Consider the following 23837-nt stretch of genomic DNA (forward strand, 5'->3'; position numbering starts at 1 on the left):
GAAAACTTTGAAAGAGGAACAGAAAAAGGAAACACACTCAAATAATGGTTGAATAATCATGAGCTGAGTTCATCATCCTTCTTCACAACCCTTCCACATAGGAAAGAATCCAGCCTTCCCCCACCCACAATGCTCTGACTGGAGTTGAAGACACACTGAACGGTCACAGTTAGACTTGATGAAAATGAGAGAGTTACTCACCTTGTGCAGTTTTCGAAGGTAACAATTCAGACCACGAAGACCGAGGATGGGCCTCCAACTGCCTGTTTTCTTTTGCGTTAGGAAGTACTGCAAATAAAACCCTCTTCTTCTGATCTCATTTGGGACCCTCTATATTGCCCCAATAGCAAGTAGGCGGTAGACTTCTTGCTGTAGGAGGGTGTCATGAGATTGGTCCCTGAAGAGAGACGGGGTTGATGATGTGGTGGTAGGAAGGGAAATGAAGGGGATGGTGAAACCTTTCCTTACAATCTCCAATACCCATTTGTTGGATGTTATTTCAGTCCATTGGTGGTAATAGGGCCGTAGAGGATGGTGAAAAATGGGTTTGGTGGCAACAGTGTTTACGATTGGTATGTGCATGCCCTCGACAAAGAAATCAAACTTGCTGCTTACATGTTGATGAATTAGTTGGATGAGGTGGCTGGGGGCATCTGCGCTGCGGCCTCTGTTTGGGGTGCGTGCACCTGATCAAAAGGATGGTTCTGCTGCCTATTAAACTGGAAATCATATCGTTGTTGATATGTAAAATATTTTCTGCGTCGGAATGGGGGAACATACATCCCGAGTGTGCGTAATGTTGTTTGCGAGTCTTTGCCTGTGTGGGGGACCTCATATATTTTCTCTGCAAACAACTTGAGCTTATCAAAGGGGAGATCTTCCACTTTGGCCTGTAGATCCTTAGGTGTCCCTGCTGGTGCTAGCCATGAAACCCTTCTCATAGACACAGCAGTTGCTACAGAGCGGGCCACAATATCTGCAACGTCCATAGCAATCAGAAGGCCCGCCCTTGAGCACATGTAACCTTCCTGTATGATTGCTTGTAATGATGTTTTTGTCAGTTTCAGAAACGCTGTGTGCCATGTCTGTCATTGGACAACAGTGCTGCATAGTTCGCAATGCAGAGGAGCAGTGTGGAAGATGAATAGACTTTTCTGCCAAAGATGTCAAGCTCCTTGGCATCCTTATCTACTCCCATGCTTTTCACCTATGGGTTCTTAGCTCTTTGCAGGGCTGCATCCACTACCAGTGAGTTTGGCTGGGGGTGGCTGAAGAGGAATTCTGATCCCTTCGATGGAATGAAGTACCTCTTTTCTACTCTTTTAGATGTTGGTGTGGTCGAAACTGGAGTATGCCAAATCTCTGAGGCTGACTCCAGAATTGCTTTGTCAATAAGCAAAGTGACTCTGGACTGTTGCCTAGGGTGGAAATTCTTTAACAGCTTGTATGGCTTAGTTTGGACTGCTGACAACTGAACGTCCGGTGATTCTGCAACCCTTTTAAACAGGTCTTGGAACTCGTGCATATCATCGGGGGGTGAGGTGTCCCCTATGAAGACGGCCTCATCGAGGGATGATGAAGAAAGGTCAGCCAGTGGAAGATCTTGTGGCTGCTCCTCAGTGTCCGTAATCCATCCCTCTTCTGGCTCAGATAATTGTGGTGGGAGCGATGGGATGTTAGGAGTTGGTCCCGGAGAAGGGGCCCTCTGCTGTGAATAGACAGGTGGTGAGTGCTGTCTGCTAGAGGATAAGTGGCAGCAGCACAAATGAGAACATGAGCGTGATGTGCCATGGCTATAGGGAGTGCAGTAAGACCCATAACAGGTAATCGGAATACCCCGGTGATGATCTTCTAGAGGAATAAGAACTGTCGTGTCTGCTCCGATAGGATCTAGGCAGGGAGCATGTGGGAGACTGAGACCTATGAGGTAAGGTCTGGTGGTGAGGTGGACCATGTCTGTAGACATGAGTATGATGGGATCTCGAGTACCATCTTGGTGATGGAGGACTGCGCCGGTACCGAAGCTCAATCCCGGATTGAGATCTGCCGTGCGGCAAGTAATGGAGGAGAGGTGATGGAGAGGGTGCTGGTGAAAATACTGGCGATGGAGACAGCGAAGATATTCTCAGTGCTGATTTCCTAGCCACTTTTGTGGGGACTGAAGTAACGTTATGAGTAGCCTCAGCAGGAGGATGGTCATTATCATCTGTCACTAGTATTGGTGAATGTGAAGTGGATGAAGGAGGAGAACCCAGGGCCAGAGCCGGTACGGACACTGATGAAACGTGGCGGTCCTGCCATGGTGCCAAGGGCGGTGCCGTCTCTCGGGTCTTGTGAGGTGCCGGCTCCGGAGTTCTCCCAAGATGATCTCCAGGGTCCTGCATCGTTGTTGCCCCATGTCGATCTTTCGGTGCCGCCGGCGCCGCCTTAAGGGGGCTCGGTGCCAGTTGACTCGGGCTTCTTGGTGACATATTCGGTGCCGAGTTGTGTGATTCCTGCAGCTCCAAGAGCGGTGCCGTATCAGATGATGTGGAGAAAGTGTTTGCAAGCATTGAATACTGCTTGTAACTCAAGGAAACGTATGCGTTGCAAGGATCTTAATGGTGCCGTCTGCGGTGCCGATCGCTCCCATTCTGAGGATGCCGCCATTTTGTGCCCCGCCTTCGATGCGGATGACAGTGCCAGAACTGACGCTGAGCATACTAGTGGTGCAGGTGCTCTGGGGCTAGCCCATGCCCCGTCCCTAGGTGGGTGCCCAATAGTCCCCAAAGTGTTTGGCCGTTTGTCTCAGCTCAGCCTGGACCGTGGAATGGTGGATAAGGAATGGATAGGGGAAGCTTTTTTCTTTTTTGAGGCCAGCACCCCAGGAGATGACGCTCTACTTTTCTGTACTGGAGCTGGATCCTAAGGGGCTGCATCTGAAGCCTTATCAAAGAGTATTAATTTCAATCGCATGTCCCTGTTTCTGCACGCTCTGGCTGTTAACTTTGAACAATGTATGCACTTCTGTGGGACATGCGATTTCCCCAGGCAGCGAATACATGCGGCATGGCTGTCAGACGCCGGCATAGCATCTTTGCACTGGGAGCATTTCTTAAATCCTGGTGATTTGGGCATATTGGGTCCTAGGAAATGTCTTACAGAAAAAAACAACTATAACTGAATGAACAGTAAACAACTAACTACCTACCTAAACCGTAGGAGAATTTTTTTTCCAACTAACTACCTAAGAAATTATTATGCTGAAAACTAATTTTTAAAACTTTTCTTTATGGAGCAGCCATCTCTGTGAAGAGAAGGAACGGAGCTCTGCCAGCAACTGAGAACAGTTGAGAGGAACTGGAAAGGGGCCGGACTGCGCGACGTTTTAGAAAGGGCGCGAACAACACGTGATTGGAACTGCGCATGTGCGGCCCGGCCAACCATGGCTACTGAAAAGCCTCCGACCAGCGGTGCTGGGATGGACCCGTCACCTTGAGTGGAGCACCCACGGGGACCACTTGAAGAAGAACAGATTAACTCATGCTCTTGGAGCCAGCAAGGAGCCATGCAGTCAGGTGCATGCGCTCGATGTGCAGGTGGATCATTGTACCTCATTGTTGAGACAGTAAATTGAACAGCCTCAGTAGTCATCGTGGCTGGGCCACTGACATTTTCGACAACTGTGTTAGCCACATTTGCTGGGGCCAAAAGGGTGCTATCAAAATTACTGTTTCCCCCTCCAATGTTATTTTCTCCAGCACCTTTGGAATGAGCAGGAGAGGAGGAAAGGCGTAGAGCAGTTGGTGATGATTCCAGTTGAGGAGGAAGGCATCCCCCAAGGAATTCATGCTGATGCCCACCCGTAGGCAATACTGATGGCACTTCCTGTTGTGACGGGTGTCAAAAAGGTCTATAACAGGAAAGCCCCAGAGATAGAATAGGTAGTGAACGACTTTGTTGTGCAACTCCCATTCATGTTGAGGAAGAAAGTGCCTGCTGAGGGTATCAGCAATAACAATGTCCTTGCTGGGAAGGTACAATGCGGTCAGGGTAATACCCTGCTGATTCGCCCAGTTCCACAAACGTAACGCTTCTGCACAGAGGAAGCGTGAACGTGCGCCTCCTTGCCTAAACACCGTGCATATGTTGTCCGTGAGAATCTGGATCATAAGGCCTCGCATGATGTGGAGAAAGTGTTTGCAAGCATTGAATACTGCTCGTAACTCAAGGAAACGTATGTGTTGCAAGGATTCTTGGGGCGTCGAGAGACCCTGAACTTGATGCTGCTGCAAATGGGCTCCCCAACTGAGTAGGAACTGTCCTGTTTGTGCAATGTGTACTGGGCTTGTAAACAGTGAACAGCCAATGTTGAAGGCTGCACAGGTGGAGTCTCGCATGCCGGACCACACATGTGGTGGCTGTCATATGGCTCAGCAGCTGTAGACAGGTAAGTATGTGGGATCTGGGAGAAATTGAAAGAGTCTGTACCAAACCCTGGATTAGTTGGAACCTCTTCATGAGTAAGTAGGCCCTTGTGGTCAGAGAATCGAGTCTTGTGCCACTGAATTCTAGATCGTAAGTCAGTGTCAAGGAGAACTTCTCAATGTTGATTATTAGCCCGGAAGTCTCGAACACCGGCACAGCTTTATCTAGCGCGGGGGCCTTTATTACGCAATCGTCCAAATATGGAAAGATCATGATGTCGAGGTGACGAAGGTAAGCCACAACCACTGCCAGGGTGTTGAAAAAAACTCGTGGTGCTGCTGAAAGTCCGAAAGGTAACACTCGGTAATGGTAATTGGCTCCTACTACGAACCAAAGGAACTGCCTGTGGGCAGGATGTATTGTTGTATGAAAATAGGCGTCCTGGAGATCGAGGGACACAAACCAATCCCCTTTGTCAAGTGATGGGATGATAGAGGCTAACATGACCATCTTGAACTATTGTTTCCACAGGTGATGGTTGAGCCGTCGTAGGTCCAGGATAGGCCTTCAACTCCCTGTTTTCTTCTAGGTGAGGAAGTAACAAGAGTAAAAACCTCTCTCATGAAACTGAGTTGGCAACTTCTCCACTGCTCCTATGGTAAGCAAACAAAAGACTTCTTGTTGTAGAAGAGTCTCGTGAGAAGGGTCCTATAAAAAGGGACAGGGAAGGGAGGGGAGGGAGGAGGAATGGAATTGAAAGGGATGACGTATCCTGAAGCAACTATGTAGTGGACCCAACTGTCGGTGGTTATAGGAGACCAACCGAGTTGATAAGGTCTCAGGCGATGATGGAATAAACCTTGCATGTTGTCTGGAGCCTCCATCGAAGGGGTGGTACACAATCCCTCGATCAGCATGTCAAACCTGCTGTCGACCTTGCTGGTGGACGGGCGCTCTGTTAGGTTGTTGTCATTGCTTTTGCGGCCACTGTCTCGGCCTCTGTTGTTCATATGGTCTGGCTCAAGGTATTGCATAAGAGAAGGGCCTCTGTTTGCTATACGGCATGTATTTCTTGTGTCTACAGGGAGGTGTGTACGTCACTAGTGTTCACAAAGTCATGCTGGAATCCTTGCCTGGGTGGAATACCTGATCAGTTGACTGAGCAAAGAGTGACTGGTGATCTTCTACCTTGGTAAGGTAGGTCTTCTACCTTGTTTAGTAGATCTTTTGGGGCAGCAGCTTGATGTAACCAGGAAGCGTGATGCATGACTATGACAATAGCTGTGGCACACGCCGCTGGGTTGGCAGTGTCAAGAGCGATCTGCAATGCTGTTCGGGCTGTTGTGTATTACCACCTTTAGAAATTGACGCTTTGAGTCCAGTAAGTGTTCTAAAAGGAGAACTAATTTTGAATAATTGTCAAAATCGTGATTTGCAAGGGGAGCTGCATAATTACACATTCTCAGCACTGAAGTGGCGGAAGAGTACACTTTCCTGCCCAAGAGGTCAAGGTGTTTGGCCTCCTTGTCATTTGCGATATTTTTAGCCTGTGCTGTCTTGGACCTTTGTTGTGCGACATCCATGACAAGGGAATTGGGCTGGGGGTGAGCAAATAAGAACTCCATACCTTTCTGGCTTATGAAATATTTCTTATCCGATCGTTTACTGGTCAGCAAGGATGTAGCTAGAGTTTGCCAGATGTCGTTGGCAATTTCCAAAATGGCATCATCAAAGGGATGTGCCAACTTTGATTTCTAGGAAGGTTGCAAGTTCTTAAGTAAAGGAAGCCATTTTTGTTGAACATCCGTAGTTTGAATGTTCTGAGATTGAGCAATCCTCTTAAAGAGTTCTTGAAATTGCTTGTGGTCTTCAGTTGGAGATAAATTTCCAGGGAAAACTGCATCGTCTGGCAACAAAGATGAGTGGTGGGCAGGTGAATTAGGGCTCTGAGGTTCCTAATTTGGAGTGTGGTTGTCTTGCTCTTCTTCATGAGTTTGGATCGAGGCAGTGTCCTCTGCAGGAATTGGTGGAACTGTTAGAGGGTGGGATTCTAATGATGTAAGACGTAGAGACACCGGTCTACTGGGGCACGGGGATCGTGAATGCGGGTACCTCCTGTCAGATGAGGAATGACTTTCATGGTAGTAACGGTCATAATACCATGTGTGAGGATATGAGCCCGGTGAGCATCTCGGAGAATACTCCTCTTGTGTTCCATACCGATGTGAATATCCTGAGGGTCTTGAAGACCTTGGTGAAATAGACCTCATGGAATAGCGGGAGGGAGACCGAGAGTAATGCGCTTGATAATATCTTTGTGGTGGTGAGTGATGAGGAGACCTGTAGTAATGGTCCCTTGTTGATCTATAATGAGGAATGCAGTGATGGCTGCCAGTGTATGATGAGGTAGGTGACAAAGGTCCAGGAGAAAAAACAGCACAGTCTGGAGTGAGCGATGGTGTTCAGACCCGTCTTGACTTGTGTTGTGCCTTGGTCTGCATGGAGCAGTTGAGAGGGGAAGAAGGTGCTGTCTGCAGTGAGGTGAGTGGTAAAGAAACAGTCTCCATAGGCTGGCTGTAGCTCAGTTGAAGTAGGTGCCACAGGAGTAGTTAGTTGAGGGACCGGAGGAGGCAGTGTCGGTACTGAGGGCTGTGGCATTATGGTGCCTGCCTGTGGTGCCAATGCCAGTGTCGGCACCTCCAGCACTGAGGAAAGCGGAAGTACAGTTGCAGGCACCGCTGCTGCGGGTGCCGGCACAACTGCGCTCATCTGCGCATGTGCTGGATAAGCCAGTGCCAGGGCAGCCATTGCCATCTTCAAACTGGCTGTTGAAGCCGTTGCCAGTGCTGAGTCAGCTCACGGCCCTTTCACAGGTGCCGATACCAGGTTTTTGATGCGGGCAGAGTTTGGGGCTGATGAGCTGCGGCCCTTGCCCATCCTGTCAATGGGATGCGTCGGCAGAACGCCAGAAGTGCCCAGTCTGTCTCCGACACTCCCCCTCTCAAAGGGGTTAAAGGTCCTGGGCGGAGACTGTCCTGAGGCAGTGGAAGACGGCTCAGTCCTTTCAGAGATCTGAAGGGCTTTGTTAAATAAAAGCACCCTCAGCCTCAGCTCCCGGTCCCGCTTGGTATGGGCGGTCAACTTAGTGCAGTGACTGCACTGAAGAGGCACATGTCCCTGTCCAAGGTATTTTTTATACCGCGAGTGCCCATCCGATGCCAGCATGGCATCCTGGCACTGGGTGCATTTCTTAAAGCCAGGTGATCCTGGCATAGTCTTTATCTATTGACTGAAACTTAAAACTTGAACTATGATGAGAATTTTTTTTTAAATAGAACTGAAACTACCAAGAAAACAACTAAGCTAACTCTAATAAACAGTAAACTGAGAAAAACCCTATTTCTAAAGCTAATCTCCTCAGACAGGAGGGGGAGCTCGTCCTAACTCCATCTGATGGTTAAAAGGAAACTGACAAGACCATTCCGCGCTAAGCTGAGCGGTGCGAGGCAGCAGTTGCGCATGCACGGTCCGGTAGGGCTACTGCTACCAAAAATCCTCCAAAAAATGCTTTGCAGTGTCGAGACGAGCCCAGCACCTCGAGCGGAGCACGCTCGGGGACACTACTCGACAAAGAAGCACAAGTGACACCTGCTATAAAGAGACAGAAACTGGATTCTGAATGAGTTTAACTGATTACTCACCTGCGTGAGTGTTGCTGATGATTTCCCCTTCCTCACAGACTTGGAGATCTGGAACCCACAGCTCTTCCCCTTGCTCCACCCAGGCAATCACATGATCTTTGGAGACTGGAAATCCTGCATGGGGAGCAATTAATAAAATGCTGATCTTGTTCATTAAGGTCTGTGCCATTACTGCTTCCAAAACTAGGATCTGAGTAGCGCACTCAGAGAGGCTCCTTCCCCACCTTGAAGAGACTGGGCTCTGGGTGGTTCAAAATTCCATGACAAACCCACCTCAGCTTATTGCCCAGGGGAGCTGAGCGCTTTGCTGCACTCTTTAGGGTACAACTCAGTCTCCTTCATAGCCTGTTACATCCCCCCAGGGCAGGTCAGGAACACACCCCTCATAAGGTGAGTTCTAGTGAAGGCTTGAACCATAGGTATAGTTCAGATTGCAACTGCCAAATGGCAGGTCACTAGGATTTGGAGACAAAGGACCTAGCAGATCTCTAGCTCCCTAATGGCTCTGTCCATAATGCTCCTGGTTGGGGAGAGGGGGGATGAGCTTGCCCCACTCATTTGCTCAAATGCTCTACTAGAGCCAGAAGGAGGCAAAAAAAGTTGCCTAAGCAGCTAAGTGAACCCTTGGCTGGCTGCTTCAGGCTCTGCCTACGCTCCTGACTCCTAATCCCGACTGCCTGTGCGGGCCCTGCCAGCTGCCCACAACAGCTGCCATTCCTGCGGCCGGTCATGGTGGTTCCGGTCTGTGCTGCTTCTCTAGTGCTTGTGGCTGTTGCTCAGTTCCCCCTCTGCAGCCTCAGTTCTACTTTGCCAGCAGCAGCCTTTGTGTGGCTTCCCCGCCACACAGGCTTGTGGCAAGCCTGGCCTTCAATTTGGTGCCCTCCTTGGACTGCACAGAATTTACCCTTCATATGTTTGCATCTTGTGAGCGCATTCCTCACAGCTTTGGCCTTCCTCCTTCTTGGACCATCATTTAGTGTTTGGACAATCCCCTCATGATGATATAGAATTAAAATATGACCGTGTAGATCATTGGGCTACCACGGTTACATAACTGCAAGAAATCTTGTGCAAATGTGTCGTGTGCCATGTCAATGGGAATGTTCTGATATGATAACTATGATTATCTTGTTTAATTATGTCCCATCATTTTTTAACTAGAACAAGCTGGGCCTTGCAGAATGGTAGCACTGGGTACCAACTAACCAGGCAAGCACATTCCTGAGCGATGAGGACAGTAAACACACCAATCTCTGCAGTAACTGCAAACACACAGTCTTAAGAGATGGCTCAGGAACACATCAGAAGGGATGAAGGAATAATGGATATGGATGTTTTTGTTCAAATAAACAGGCAGAAGGCTAAGGGAGGTAGCAACACATGGAATGCAGCCTGCATCTTGTTTGTGTCAATATATGAGAGAAGTCACAGGAGAGGCATGTTTATGCTGGCTGAGGGGCAGCGTTCTAGTTGCTGACTGATCTGGTACCACTGTTGGGGTGGGACAAGTCTCACTGTTCCTGTGGCTGAGGAGCTGGAACTCTAGTAAGCTGCTCCCTTCACAATAAAACCTGGCTGAGTGACTTAGCCTCTGAATGGAGCCTGGGTCTTTCTTTAGTGACGACCCTGAGCTGAGCTGCATGGGCAAGCCGCATGCCCTGCCAGTGCCACTGGCATCAGAGCTGCAGGAAGATCCCCCTTGAGCAGCTGTAACGAAACTCGGTGGCACTAGCAGCAATTCAGAGGGCACTGCAGCCACTATGGAAAGCAAAATTATCACTCCCAGCAGCACCTGGGAACTCCAGTTGTAAATCAAGATTCCACTGTGCTATCGAGGTGTTCATATGGAGCTGAGCATCACCTCTCGTAAGTGTAGGTATCCTTCCCCAGCCCTGTGAAACAAGGACACACTATAATAGCTATTGCAGAGAGAGGCAACCACACACAGAGAGTCTAAGATATTTGACCAAAGTCACATAGAAAGTCTGTGACAAGGGTAGAGAACTGAACACAGGTCTCTTGAGGTTGAAGCCAGACATTTGCATAGGAAAAAAGATCCCTACCCAAAGATATTGTATTCTAAAAAGACAAGACAGATTATATGATTATCTCCACTGCACACAGAGGCAAGTGAGCCCCAGAGAGAATAAAGCTGGATTTTTTAAAGGAAACCAGTCCATGCCTAAAATGTAAGGAGAGCTCTACTCATATTTATCTACTACAGAGCTACCCCCCACAGAACATTTGAGGAGCATGAAGTGCCTCATCCACCCTCCCTCAGCCCCAGCACCCAGCCCCTCTCACTGGCAGGAACCAGCATGTCACAGAGATCAGCCATAGGCAAAGAAGGACTCTGGGAACTGCACTCTCCTTCCAGGGGCTCAGCCCACTGGCACAAGTGGTACCCTGCAGGCATTAACAGCAGCCAGACCCAGACCCACAACTCTGGTACCTGCCATTCCTGCCTGGGACCTTCCACTGACACCTCCAGCTAAGGCACAACATGGGCAAGATAGTGGGGAAGCACATTAAGACATTGTCTGTGAGAAGAGCAGAACTATTGTTATGTCCCTCAATCTGCTTCCTGTGGGAGGGGGCATTGAGGGGGCAGTCTCTCACACACGAGCCAGGGAGCTTGCGAACAGGAGCTGTTAACAGGGAGTTTGGAGAGGGAGTTCTCCAGATAAAGGAGGAAGCTAATACAGGACCCTTAAGGGAAGTGGTCTGTCTGCAGTGTGGTTTGTGTTTTTCTTGCTGTGTGCTGAGCTTGTGTTTGGCGGAGTTTTTTTCCCCTTCCCATGCCTTCCCTCCTCATGGAGTGTGTGCTGTGGCTGGCAGGTGGAAGCCATGAGCTTCTAATCAGGTTTTGAAATCTAGAAACCTCTGCTCATTGGTTGAGCCTTAGTCAGGGGGACGGGCTATCAGGGAGTGAGCTTGAGAACAGGGAGTTTAGAGAGGGAGTTGGGAAAGGCGGGGGGAGATACACTCACTATTCTGCAACATCTTTTCACTACACTCCTGCCCTTCAAGGAAGCATTTAATAACGACTGAGGAATCTCTCAGAAGGAAGGCAGATATAGATGGTGATAGCTCTGTTGTTGTTACCTTCACATGCTGTGCCATGTTTGTTTTCCTCTCAGAAGAAAAAAGGGATTTCATCTGCACTAAGTGCAAGCTGGGCACCATTTTGGAAGAAAAAATTAGAGGACTGGAAGCTCAAGTATCAACCCTATGTGCTATCAGAGAGGATGAAGACTTCCTCGATAGAAGGAAGCGTGTAATCCTGCAAGCACAGCAGGCTGAAGAGCCAGTCCGGGCAGTACAGGACAAGGAAGAAAACTGGCAGCATGTAACCTCTAGAAGGAGAACCTCTAGTGGCACCGAACTCAGGTATCCCCCGTTCCTGTGGAGGTAAGTAACCGTTTTCAGGCTCTCCCCATAGGCACTAAGGTGGAGAATGCTTTGGCAGGAACTTCTCAGGAAAGAAATCAGAAGGGAACACCATCTACCGGAAGGCATGGGATGCGTAGTCCTAGGGATGGGGGTTACACAACCCCCAGAAGATGGGTGGTGGTGGTCAGGGACTCCCTCTTAAGAGGGACTGAGTCATCCATCTGCCACCCAGAACTGCTATCTCAAGAAGTGTGCTACTTACTGGGAGCTTGCACTCAGGATGTGATGGAGAGTCTTCAGAGAGTGATTAAACCTTCGGATCGCTACCCTTTCCTGCTTCTCCATGTTGGAACTAATGATACGGTCAAGACTGGGTCATAGCAGATTATGTAGCACTGGGAAGAAGGATCAAGGAATTTGAAACACAAGTGATATTCTCGTCCATTCTTCCGGTTCAAGGAAAAGGTCCGAGTAGAGATTATTGAACTGAGGAAGGAAATGCGTGGTTGTGTAGGTGGTGTCGCAGAGAGGGATTCGGTTTCTTCGAACATGGGACTCTGTTCCGGGCACAAGGATTATTAGGAAGAGATGGGATCCACCTAACCAAGAAGGGAAAGAGCATCTTCACGAGCAGGCTTGCAAACCTAGTGAGAAGGGCTTTAAACCAGGTTCGCTGGTAAGTGAGGAAGTCAGACGCTGGGAAGAATCACAAGGAGGAAAAGCAACAAAGGAGGACCCCTGGTTCGGATGGAAAAGGCAGGGCAATCAATTAGTTTATCTAAGGTGTTTGGACACCAATGCGAGAAGCCTGGGAAACAAACAGGAAGAATTAGAAGCCCTGGCCCAGTCGAAGAACTATGATTTGAATGGAATAACGGAGACATGATGGGATGACTCGCATGACTGGAGCACTGTCATGGAACGGAATAAACTGTTCAGGAAGAACAGGCGGGGGAGAAAAGGAGGAGGAGTTGCATTGTATGTAAGAGAGCAGTATGATTGCTTGGAGCACTAGTACTTAAGAGGGAGAAAAGACTGTTGAGAGTCTATGGGTTAAATTTAGAGGTGGAAGCACCAGGGGTGATGTTGTGGTTGGTGTCTGCTATAGACCCTCGGATCAGGTGGATGAGGTACACGAAGCTTTCTTTGGACAACTGAGAGAAGATTACAGATAGTAGGCCCTGGTTCTCGTGGGCAACTTTAATTACCCTGACATCTGTTGGGAGACCAATATGTCAGTACACAGACAATCCAGGAAGTTTTTGGAGAATGTTGGGGATAATTTATTGGTACAAGTGCTGAAGAAACCGACCAGGGGCCATTCACAGCTTTATCTGCTGCTCACAAATGGAGGAACTACTGGGGGAAGTAGAGGTGGGTGGCAAGCTGGGAAGCAGTGATCATGAGATGGTAGATTTCAGGATCCTGACAAGAGGAAGAAAGGAAAGTAGTAAAATACACACCCTGGACTTCAGAAGAGCAGACTTTGACTCCCTCACAGAACTGATGGGCAGGATTCCCTGAAATGCAAACATGAAGGGGAAAGGAGTCCAGAAGAGCTGGTAGTATTTTAAAGAAGCCTGATTAAAGACACAGGAAAAAATCATCCCGATGTGCAGCAAGAAAAGCAAATATGTTAGGCGACCAGACTGGCATACCAGGGACGTCTTTGGTGAGCTTAAACACAAAAAAGAAGCTTACAAGAAGTGGAAACTTGGACAGATAACTAGGGAAGAATATAAATATATGGCTCAAGAATGCAGGGGAGTTATCGGAATTGCAGCTGGCAAGGAATGTGATGGGGAACAAGAAAGGTTTCTACAGGCATATTAGCAATAAAAGGGTGATCAGAGAGAGTGTGGGGCCCTTACTGGATGAAGGAGGTAATCTAGTGACAGATGATGTGGGAAAAGCTGAAGTACTCAATGCTCAGCTCCCAGACAAATGCACTAGGCAACACAGTATGGGAAGAAGGTGGACGGCCCTTGGTGGGGAAAGAACAAGTTAGGAACTATTTAGAAAAGCTAAATATACACAAATCCATGGGCCTGGATTTAATTCATCCAAGGGTACTGAGGGAGTTGGTATATGTCATTGTGGAGCCTTTGGCCATTATCTTTGAAAACGTATGGAGATCGAGAGAGATCCTGGATGGCTGGAAAAAGGCAAATGTTGTGCCCATCTTTTAAAAGGGGAAGAAGGACAATCCAAGGAACTACAGACCAATCAACCTTACCTCAGTCCCCAGAAAAATCATGGAGGGGATCCTCAAGGAATCCATTTTGAAGCACATGGAAGAGGGCAAAGTGATCAGGAATAGTGAACATGGATTCACAAAGGGTAAGTCGTGCCTGACCAATCTGATTAGCTTCTATGATGAGGTACCTGGCTCTGTGGAGATGGGAAAGTCAGTGGATGTGATATAACTTGACATTAGCAAAGCTTTTGATACCGTCTCCCACAATATTCTTTCTAGCAAGTTAAGAGAATATGGATTGGATAAACGGACTATAAGATGGATAGAAAGCTCACTAGACTGTTGGGCCCAATAAGTAGTGATCAACGGCTCGATGTCAGGTTGGCGGTCAGTTTCTAGCGGAATGCCCCAAAGATTGGTTCTGGGACCGTTTGTTCAACATCTTTATTAATGGCCTGGATAAGGGGACGAATTGTACCCTCAGCAAGTCTGCAGATGATACTAAGCTAGGGGGAGAGGTAGATACGCTGGAGGGCAGGGATAGGGTCCAAAGTGACCTGGACAGATTAGAGGATTGAGCCAAAAGAAATCTGATGAGGTTCAACAAGGACAAGTGTAGAGTCCTACACTTGGGATGGAAGAGTCCCAAGCCTTGTTATAGGCTGGGGACCAACTGGCTAAGTAGCAGTTCTGCAGAAAAGGACCTGGGGATTACAGTGAATGAGAAGCTGAATATGAGTCAACAATGTGCCTTGTAGCCAAGAAGGCTAATGGCATATTAGGGTGCATTAGGAGGAGCATTGCTAGGAGATTCAGATAAGTGATTATTCCCCTTTATTCAGCTCTGGTGAGGCCACATCTAAGTTCTGGGCCGCCAACTATAAAAAGGATGTGGACACATTGGAACGGGTTCAGCAGAGAGAGACCAAAATGATTAGGGGGTGAATGACCTATAAGGAGACTGAGGGATTTGGGTTTGTTTAGCCTGCAGAAGAGAAGAGTGAAGGGGGACTTGATAGCAGCCTTCAACTTCCTGAAGGGAAGTTCCAAAGAGGATGGAGACAGGGACGGATGGCAGAACAAGGAGCAATGGTCTCAAGTTACAGTGAGGGAGGTCTAGGTTGGATATTAGGAAAAATTATTTCACGAGGAGGGTGATGAAGCACTTGAATTGGTTACCTAGGGAGGTGGTGGAAACTCCCATCCCTAGAGGTTTTTAAGCCTCGGCTTGACAAAGCCCTGGCTGAGTTGATTTAGTTGGGATTGGTCCTGCCTTGGGCAGGGGGCTGGACTTGATGACCTTCTGAGGTCCCTTCCAGCTCTATGATTCTATGATTTTTGGGATGGATACTCCTGACATTGGGAGGCAGGGGGCAATAATGGACCCTGAACCAAGCCCAACCCAGCTGCTCCAGAGCCCACCCAGGTTCTGATACCCCCGGGGACAGGAATCCTTACCCAGCCAGCTCACAGCCTCATAATTCTCCTGCATCACATCCCAGTAGAGTGCTCTCTGACCCGGGTCCAGCAGAGCCCATTCCTCCTCAGAGAAATACACAGCTACCTCCTTGAAGGTCACTGGCTCCACCACAGCCATTTCCTTTCTATGGCTCTTCAGGCCATGGGCTGAGCTGAAGCAAGACATGGGTGTTCTGAAGTCTGTCAGGAGAAGAAGGGCAATTGGAAACATTTTGCAAGGGGCTTTAATCCTTTCTACACACCCCATTCCGCCAAGATTTCATTCCTGTTGAAATCCATGCTATATTCTAGGTCAGGGGTCGGCAACTTTTCTGAACTGGTGCGCCAAGATTTGACTTATTCATGGATCTGTGTTCCGGGGAAAAGTGGGGGATGGGTGCAGGCTGGGTACGGTGAATATATTTTCTGAATCAGCTGCATGTAGGGAGAACGGTTTAATTTAAATTATTAAACAGATTAAGTGTTTTAACTTTCTCATGTTAATTTATCAAACTACATTTTAAATAAAGTAAAATATTATGTTCAACACAAAAGGTTTCAATGTTTTATGGCAGGTGTGGGGATCCTAATTGGGTCAGAGTTACTGACCCACAGAAAAATCAGCTGGGGACCACACAAGTGAGGAGAAAAACACTCCTCCAAAAACCCCCAACCCTCAATGATTTTGCCCGCAGCTGAGACACCTAACCCTTCTAGCATTCCATCTCCCCTCCTCCAACATCTTCCATCTGTTCTAGCCTTGTTCCCCTCACCCCCGTGATTCCCCTCCCTGTAGCCTGATCCCCCAGCATCACCCCATCCTCCCTCAGTACAATCCTTCCCCTTTCCATCCTGCTCCTGCATTCTCCTTCACCTCCCTTCTGCCCCCCACATCCCTGTTTTCCTCAGTGCACTCACAGGCATAGCAGCAGCACTGGGACTTGCAGCCCTGGGGAGCAGCACTGGGGCAAGGAGGGGCTGGGAAAGGGGATGGGGGACAGTCACTTCCCAGTCCAGCCTAGCCCTTTACCCAGGGTTCACCCCTAACTTGTAAGCTGCGGCTCCAGGTGCAGCAGGGCTCTGGGAAAGGGGCTCCCTGCCCCCACTCCTGAGCTCACGGGGAGCAGCAGCGTGCAACCTGGGCCCCGGCTCAACATGTGTGACTGACCACCCAGCCCTGATCTGCCCAAATATATGTGTACGCCCACATCTTGAATACTGTGTACAGATGTGGTCTCCTCACCTCAAAAAAGATATTTTGGCCTTGGAAAGGGTTCAGAAAAGGGCAACTAAAATGATTAGGGGTTTGGAACGGGTCCCATATGAGGAGAGGTTAAAGCGACTGGGACTTTTCAGTTTAGAAAAGAGAAGACTGAAGGGGGATATGATAGAGGTCTATAAAATCATGAGTGGTGTGGAGAGGGCTGATAAAGAAAAGTTATTTATTAGTTCCCTAAATAGAAGAACTAGAGGACACCAAATGAAATTAATGGGTAGCAGGTTTAAAACTAATAAAAGAAAGTTCTTCTTCACACAGCATGTAGTCAACCTGTGGAACTCCTTGCCAGAGGAGGCTGTGAAGGCTAGGACTATAATAGAGTTTAAAGAGAAGCTAGATAATTTCATGGAGGTTAGGTCCATAAAAGACTATTAGCCAGGGGATAAAATGGTGTCCTTGGCCTCTGTCTGTCAGAGGCTGGAGAGGGATGGCAGGAGACAAATCGCTTGATCATTGTCTTCGGTCAACCCTCTCTGGGGCACCTGGTGCTGGCCACTGTCGGTAGACAGGATACTGGGCTAGATGGACCTTTGGTCTGACCCAGTACGGCCGTTCTTATGTTCTTATGCCCTGCCCCCTCCTGAAGCAGGAGGTAGATCCTGTAGTGGGAGAAAGAGGGGTTTACCCCTTTAGATCCAGGGTGGGCAAAAGGGCCTCCACGGGCTGGATCCGGCCTGGCAAGCGGGTGGATCCGGCCCATGGAGGCCCTGCTGCTCTGCTGCCCCACGGCCAGTTAGAGTCTTGGGGCGAGAGAGTGTGCGAAGCCTCCTCCCATCCTGCCAGAAGCATGTGGCGCTTTGAAGTGCCATGCGCTGCTTGCAGGATGGAAGCAGAGCAGAGAAGGCTTTGCGCGCTCCCCCACCCCCAGGCCAATAAGGGCCTGGGGGTGAGGGAGCTGTGTGAAGCTTCTTTTGCTTTGCTCCAGCCCTGCGAGGAGCCCGTGGCACTTCAAAGTGTCACATGCTCCTCACAGGGCGGGTGGAGGCTTCCCACATTCTCCCATCCCCAGGCCTCTTCCAGGGCATGGGTGGCTAGTGGGAAGGGGGGGCAAAGGGGCTCCCCCACCCCTAGACCACTCATGGTCTGGGGGTGGGGCCCTTCCCATTTAGACCCCACCCCTTCCTGGGTGGCCCTGGGCTACTTCAAAAATTTTTGAAGTGGCTCCTGGGCAAAAATTATTGCCCACCTGTCTTAGATTCCGGAAGCTGCTTGGCGAGGCCAGGCAGGGGCATCCCCAAGGACGCATGTGTGCCTCTCCTGCCCACCTGCCTTCCACCAAGGAGTCAGAGCTGGTGCTCCAGTCTGCAGCTGCACGGCTGAGGCTCAAGTCACAGTACAGGCTTGGGAATGGCTGAGCTTTCGCGTGCCACAAAAAATTGGCTCACATGTCGCTTATGGCATGCATGTCACATGCTGCCAACCTCTGGATATTCCATTAACAGCACAGACAAGTAAGATCTCAAATCCATATTCATTTCTCTCAATACTTGGCTTGAGTTTCAACATTACTGTGCCTGCAACAATGGGATTTGGTTCTGAGCACCCAATGTTTCTGATAAACAAGCCTCATGTTCACCTGTCTGAATATGGATGCAGATGTTTAAGTTTAGGCTGCTGTATTTAAAGCCCCTCGTCCAGTGGTCCCCAACCTTTTGGGGCTGCCGGGCACCTGGGGGCGGGGCAGTGCGCGCGCTGGGCACCCAGGGCGCCCAGGGCACAAGAATGGCTCGGGCCAGCCCTGGTCACTAGGTGGGTGCACATAAATGCCCCGGCAGGCGCCATGGCACCTGCGGGCACCACAGCACCTGCGGGCACCACGTTGGGGACCACTGCCCTAGTCTTCCTCCATTTATTTGCAGCACAGACTTAGACCCTCTCATCAAGACTAAACCAACAGAGATTAAATGAAGTCAAGGAGACCATTCAGATATTTAATATTAAACACGTGCTGAATGTTTACAGGATGAGTTCCTAAGAATCAGAGATTCACAGCATCAGGTGAGATCATTATTTCATGTACTCTGGTCTCATCAGGGTCACAAGCCACTGTATTTAATCTTGTTACCCCAGGACAAACATATTCCCTAAAGCATATTTTCCAGAAAGTCGTCAAGCTTTGCTTTAAAAACCTCAAGAGATGGAGAATCCACCAGTTCTTCATTCATTTGATCACAATTAATCATCCTCCTTAATATACATTTGTGCTTCCTTTCTAGTCTGTATTTGTCTGGCTTCGGCTTCCAGTGATTGGTTTTCACTGAGCTGCATCTACTAGACTGAGGAGCTCCTGGGATGCAGCAATTTCTCTCAATGAACAGACTTCTATATTGGAAGTCAGTCAGCTTTCAGCCTATTTAAAAAAACAATATATTTAAACTGAACAGAGTAAACATTGAAATGGCTCAGATTTAAGGTGCTGCAACTTGTGCTCTGTAACTACACAACTTTAGCATCATACCACAGAGACAAACCCTTCATAATGTGCTAATGGGAAATGGAGTAAAAACCTACATTAATTCCTTTAGTCTGAAATGTTTTAACTGCCTTTCCATAATAGCTACACATATGGGGGGCTGCAGACATTCAGAGGCAAATGCCCATGATAGCAAAATAGTATCATTAGCTTTACAATCAGTATCAGAGCTCTCATACTATTAATATTTAACTTTGCATCTGAGTCAGTATAGAAATTGTAAACAAACTCCAAAATAATTGTATCACCGGATTAGAGTGAGACAGCTGAATTTGTAGAAGGGTGGCTACTTTTAAATCTATGATTGAATATGCAGGGAGTTACCACACACAAATCTATTAGAGAATGTTTTAACCTTCCTGAAACAAAATACAGGACTATGTAGCACTTTAAAGACTAACAAGATGGTTTATTAGATGATGAGCTTTCGTGGGCCAGACCCACTTCCTCAGATCAAATAGATTAAACCATCTTGTTAGTCTTTAAAGTGCTACATAGTCCTGTATTTTGTTTCAGCTACACCAGACTAACACGGCTACATTTCTATCATTAACCTTCCTGGATATTCAATAATGGATTTTAAAGTAGCCATTCTTCTACAATCCCGAAGTGGAACACATTTGCAAACTCCTTTTAAGCTCTAAGCCAAGGGTGGGGAACCTCAGGCCTGGGGGCCAGATGCGGTGGCCCCCAGCTTGCCTGGATCCGCCCCCCCCCTCTGAGTCTCAGGGCTCCTCTGAATATTAGGAAGCCCACAATGGTGCTTTAGCCCCCTGTGAGGCTGGAGCACACAAAATCTACCAGCCTGGACCCCTCAAGGCTCTGCTGTGTGAAGAGAATGTGACAGGTGTCTTTTTACTTCTCAGTTGGGGGCCACATCAGTTGTTTTGCTTGTCTTTTGCTTCTCATTTCCCAACTGATTCTTCTGTAGGTCAGCAGCCCCCAACCCAAAAAGGTTTCCCACTTCTGCTGTTAGCATACACAGAAACCCATTAGGGACTCTTTTAGACCCCAAGACTAGGTCTGACCATTACAGCATTTGGAAGGGACTGTATCACTGCTTCGAATCCCATTTAGCAGGCAAATCCATCTTATCAGGCAGAGAAGAGCTTCCTTGTCCAGTCCTTGGGGGATACTGTGCCATTTTCATCACAGTTCTAGGAAGTGGCTCTGAAATGCCCCATCCTGGAACTGGGAAACAATACATTTGCTCCCACACACAATTTTTGCAAGCACTGTAGAGGGTTCCCTACCCCCTCCACAATTATTTCCATCTCCTGTACTCCTTTCCTATCATGGGGTTTCCCCTTGCCACTGGCTGGCAGGGCCTAGGTCCTGTTCTAAACTCCACTACCTTCCCTGATTTTGTACCTTGGTCCTTCTCCTGGCCCTGTTGCCAGCTGTGTGATGCACTAATGTGGCCAGTTTTGCCCTGAACAGACCCTCTCCATCCCTACCTCCGGTGGTTGCCCAGCTGCTCCCCGGGCAAGGCCACATGACAAGCAGATGCCCCATGTGCCGGCGTGGGAGCCAAGGCTATGGTGCAGCTATCCCTACTGGGAAGCAACACTGTGGCTCTGGCTCCAGTTCCAGCAACCGCCACACAACCCATCCTGGCTGCAGTTCTAGATACAAAGGGGTTAGATTAAATTCTTGCTGAAGACACTACTCTATTTTCAGTCTGACATTATTTCACCCCCTCTTCCACAAGACACATAGGATTGGGGTTTTTTTTGTCTATGTACATATGTACATATTCACATTCTGTTGTTTTTGCATTAACTTCTAGAAAGGAGTACTATATTAAACAGGCAGAGCATAATAGATAACAGATTTTGGAGTAGTCACAGAAACTGATTTTCATCATTTTTAACCTAACTTCCATTTGCACTCAGATTAATAGTTTGGTAATAGTTCCAAGTCCTCTAGTTTTAAATAGTTTTCCAAGATATGCAGGAGACAAAATGATACAGTTGGACATGTTATAACACATTGGTGTATAAGCAGATGGTAGAGAAGTGTATATAAAGTGGGGATGTAATAGTGTAGTCGATTAACTGATAAGCAAAAGCTTATAGGTTAATGTGACTACAAGCACTCCGCCCTTCCCCCGCCAGTAATTTTTTTAACAGGTTGGCCAGCAACCCAGCTTGGTCCCGCTTTGCATTGGGTCCTGGACCTATCCCCACTACAGCTCTGCATTTAAAGTGTATTAGGAGCCAGGCAGGGAGGGTGCCTGGCTCAGTTCCAGCTTGTGTGGAGTCTGGGAGCTCAGACCCCTCCCCTCCAGACAGGGGCTGCCTAGAGACAATAGAATAGTTGACTAACTGAGGTTAATCAACTATTCAATTAACTGATATTTAACATCCCTAATATAAAAGCATTTTATTTTTTTAAAGTAGTGCATTTTTTGTTTTATTTTACTGCCATTAGATGTGTCAATATACAATCAACACTCAAAACAACTGGCACTCCTCCAAGATTTCTCCACCTCACTCACCCCCCCAAAAAATCTTTTGGTTTCTGATAGTAACAGGTAAATCTAACAGACCTCTGCAACTCTTTCAACAAAGAAATTTCACTCACTGTTTTGTTTTTAATATTGGTTTGAGTTTTTTTTGTAAATACAGTAAAATAAATACAAGAGAAGCACTGTCACTTTTTCCTGGTCCAAAAATCTATTGAAAAGGTCTGTCAAGCAGCCAAAATGCTACCAAATGCCAAACATTTAGTAAGAAAATATTCCAGCACTTAGATAAGGTGTGATCTAATACTTTTGTTAGTCTCTAAGGTGCTCCTTTGTTTTTTTAAAAATTTGTCCTAGTAATGTGAGTATAAACCTGTGAGTCAGGGATTCGTAAGTCCTATTCCAAATTCTAACTTTCTCTGTGCTCTTATCACACTTATCACCTCCCTGCCTCTGAAACAAAATACAGGATTATGTAGCACTTTAAAGACTAACAAGATGGTTTATTAGATGATGAGCTTCCATGGGCCAGACCCACTTCCTCAGATCAAATAGTGGAAGAAAATAGTCACAACCATATATACCAAAGGATACAATTTAAAAAAATCTATTTGATCTGAGGAAGTGGGTCTGGCCCACGAAAGCTCATCATCTAATAAACCATCTTGTTCGTCTTTAAAGTGCTGCATAGTCCTGTATTTTGTTTCAGCTACCCCAGACTAACACGGCTACATTTCTATCACTACTACCTGCCTCTGTTCCCCTTTCTGTACTTGTGCACCCAACAGAATATTTCTCCATTACAATTTGCCAAGGACGCTGGCGAGGAGCGAGCGGGGGTTGTGTGAATGGGTCTGGCAAACAGGGCTGGACGGGAAATTCTTTTTATTGTGGGACAATCCTGCCCCAAGGAGGAGGGTGGAAGAGCCCGGCCCGTGTGCGCGGGGTCGCGCTCCGCGGGAGGGAAAACAGCGGCGGGTCCCTGTAGCGGGCGGGAGCCGGGCCGGGCAGAGGCGCGGGGCGGACGCTCCAGCGGGCCGCGGACAATTCTCGCCGCAGCGAGTTTCTGCGTGTTCGGTTCCCCGGGAAACGAGCGTGTCCAGCCCCGCCCCCCCCATGAACGCACAAGAGCGGGGCACCAGCGCGTGCGCACTCCGCTCCCCGGCAATCTGGGCGGGACGCAGCCCCCCCACTGCCCGCCCGCGAGGTATCTTATCTGACCCCCCCACACTCACTCCCCCTATTCCGGTCTGCCCCGCCCCCACCGACGCTCCCCCTATTCCGGTGCCCCCAGGCGACTCCCTGCCTCACCCCAGCTCTTCCGGCCCCTCTAGTCCCGCCGGCGGCGGCTGCAGCAGCGAATAAGGACACAACGGCGCCTCCAGAGCGCGCGACGCATGCGCAGTGACCACAGCGGAGGCGGCTGCCCAGCTTCAGGCGGTGTCAGACGCTGCAAGGGGATCTGCCTAGCCGCATGGATCTGCCCAGGGCCTAAGGCGCATGCGCAGGAGCACTGCCAAGACTCCCTGCACTCCCCGGGCTGCTAAAAGGAGCCGCGCGCAGCAGGGGAAGAGCGGAGTCTGCAGGGGCGGTAACGGGCTCGCCTGGAAGAGCAAGCGTCTGAGGGGGGCAGAAGAGGAGCTCGCGGGGAGACGCTGCTAACCCTTGTGCGCGGCGGGGTAAAAGTTACCTGCTGAGTAGTCAAAGGCAGAGCTGGGGGACCATTGAGGAGGGTTATTTCTCCTCCCAAGACAGGGGCGGCTCTGCTCTGAAAGCTACTGCTGGGCTAGTTCATTGTCCCTGCAAACCCTGTGGGGAGGTGACTGGATGCTGGAAAGCAGCCATATGCAGCCTATGACACATTTTGGCTGTGTCTAGATTGGCGTGATTTTCCAGAAATGCTTTTAACGGAAAACTTTTCCGTTAAAAGCATTTTTGGAAAAGAGCATCTAGATTGGCACGGACGCTTTTCCGCAAAAGCACTTTTTGCGGAAAAGCATCTGTGGCCAATCTAGACGAGCTTTTGGGCAAAAAAGCCCCGATCGCCATTTTTGCGATCGAGGCTTTTTTGTGCAAAACAAATCTCAGCTGTCTACACTGGCCCTTTTGCACAAAAGTTTTGCACAAAAGGGACTTTTCCCCGAACAGGAGCAACATAGTATTTCCACAAAAAGCACTGATTTCTTACAGTAGGAAGTCAGTGCTTTTGCGGAAATTCAAGCAGCCAGTGTAGACTGCTGGCAAGTTTTTCCAGAAAAGCGACTAATTTTCCGGAAAAACTGGCCAGTCTAGACACAGCTGTTGAGTATTTAAAAGCCTCCTGTCAGTTTCTGTGTCAACCTAAAAGTCTCATCAGATTGGCCAGACCAGGTCAGAGCAAAGGTCCATCCAGCCTAGTGGCCTGTCTGCCCACAGTGGCTAATGCCAGGTGCTCCAGAGGGAGAGAGCCATAGGCATGCGTG

General features: G+C 48.6%; 1 protein-coding gene across 6 annotated transcripts in view; it reads right to left on the reverse strand.

Moving 5' to 3' along the window:
• Nucleotides 1–22901, reverse strand: part of LOC142818214 (uncharacterized) — a 43666-nt gene extending 20765 nt beyond the window's left edge. For 3 of the 6 annotated variants that reach the window (XR_012898281.1, XR_012898280.1, XM_075912884.1), the window contains exons 1-3: nt 22687–22899; nt 15157–15357; nt 8109–8222 (exon numbers count right to left, since the gene is read on the reverse strand). Coding sequence is in view for 1 of the 6 variants with exons in the window: in XM_075912884.1 (XP_075768999.1) it covers nt 8109–8222; nt 15157–15343 (301 nt within the window). In the remaining 5 variants the exon portion in view is untranslated. Of the gene's footprint in view, nt 1–8108; nt 8223–15156; nt 15358–22686 lie in introns of all 6 variants that reach the window. The other 3 variants (XR_012898282.1, XR_012898284.1, XR_012898283.1) reach the window with 3 other exon arrangements.
• Nucleotides 22902–23837: the final 936 nt, after the last annotated feature.

The sequence above is a fragment of the Pelodiscus sinensis genome, chromosome 31 (assembly GCF_049634645.1).
Source record: "Pelodiscus sinensis isolate JC-2024 chromosome 31, ASM4963464v1, whole genome shotgun sequence".
Classification (NCBI taxonomy): Eukaryota; Metazoa; Chordata; order Testudines; family Trionychidae; genus Pelodiscus; species Pelodiscus sinensis.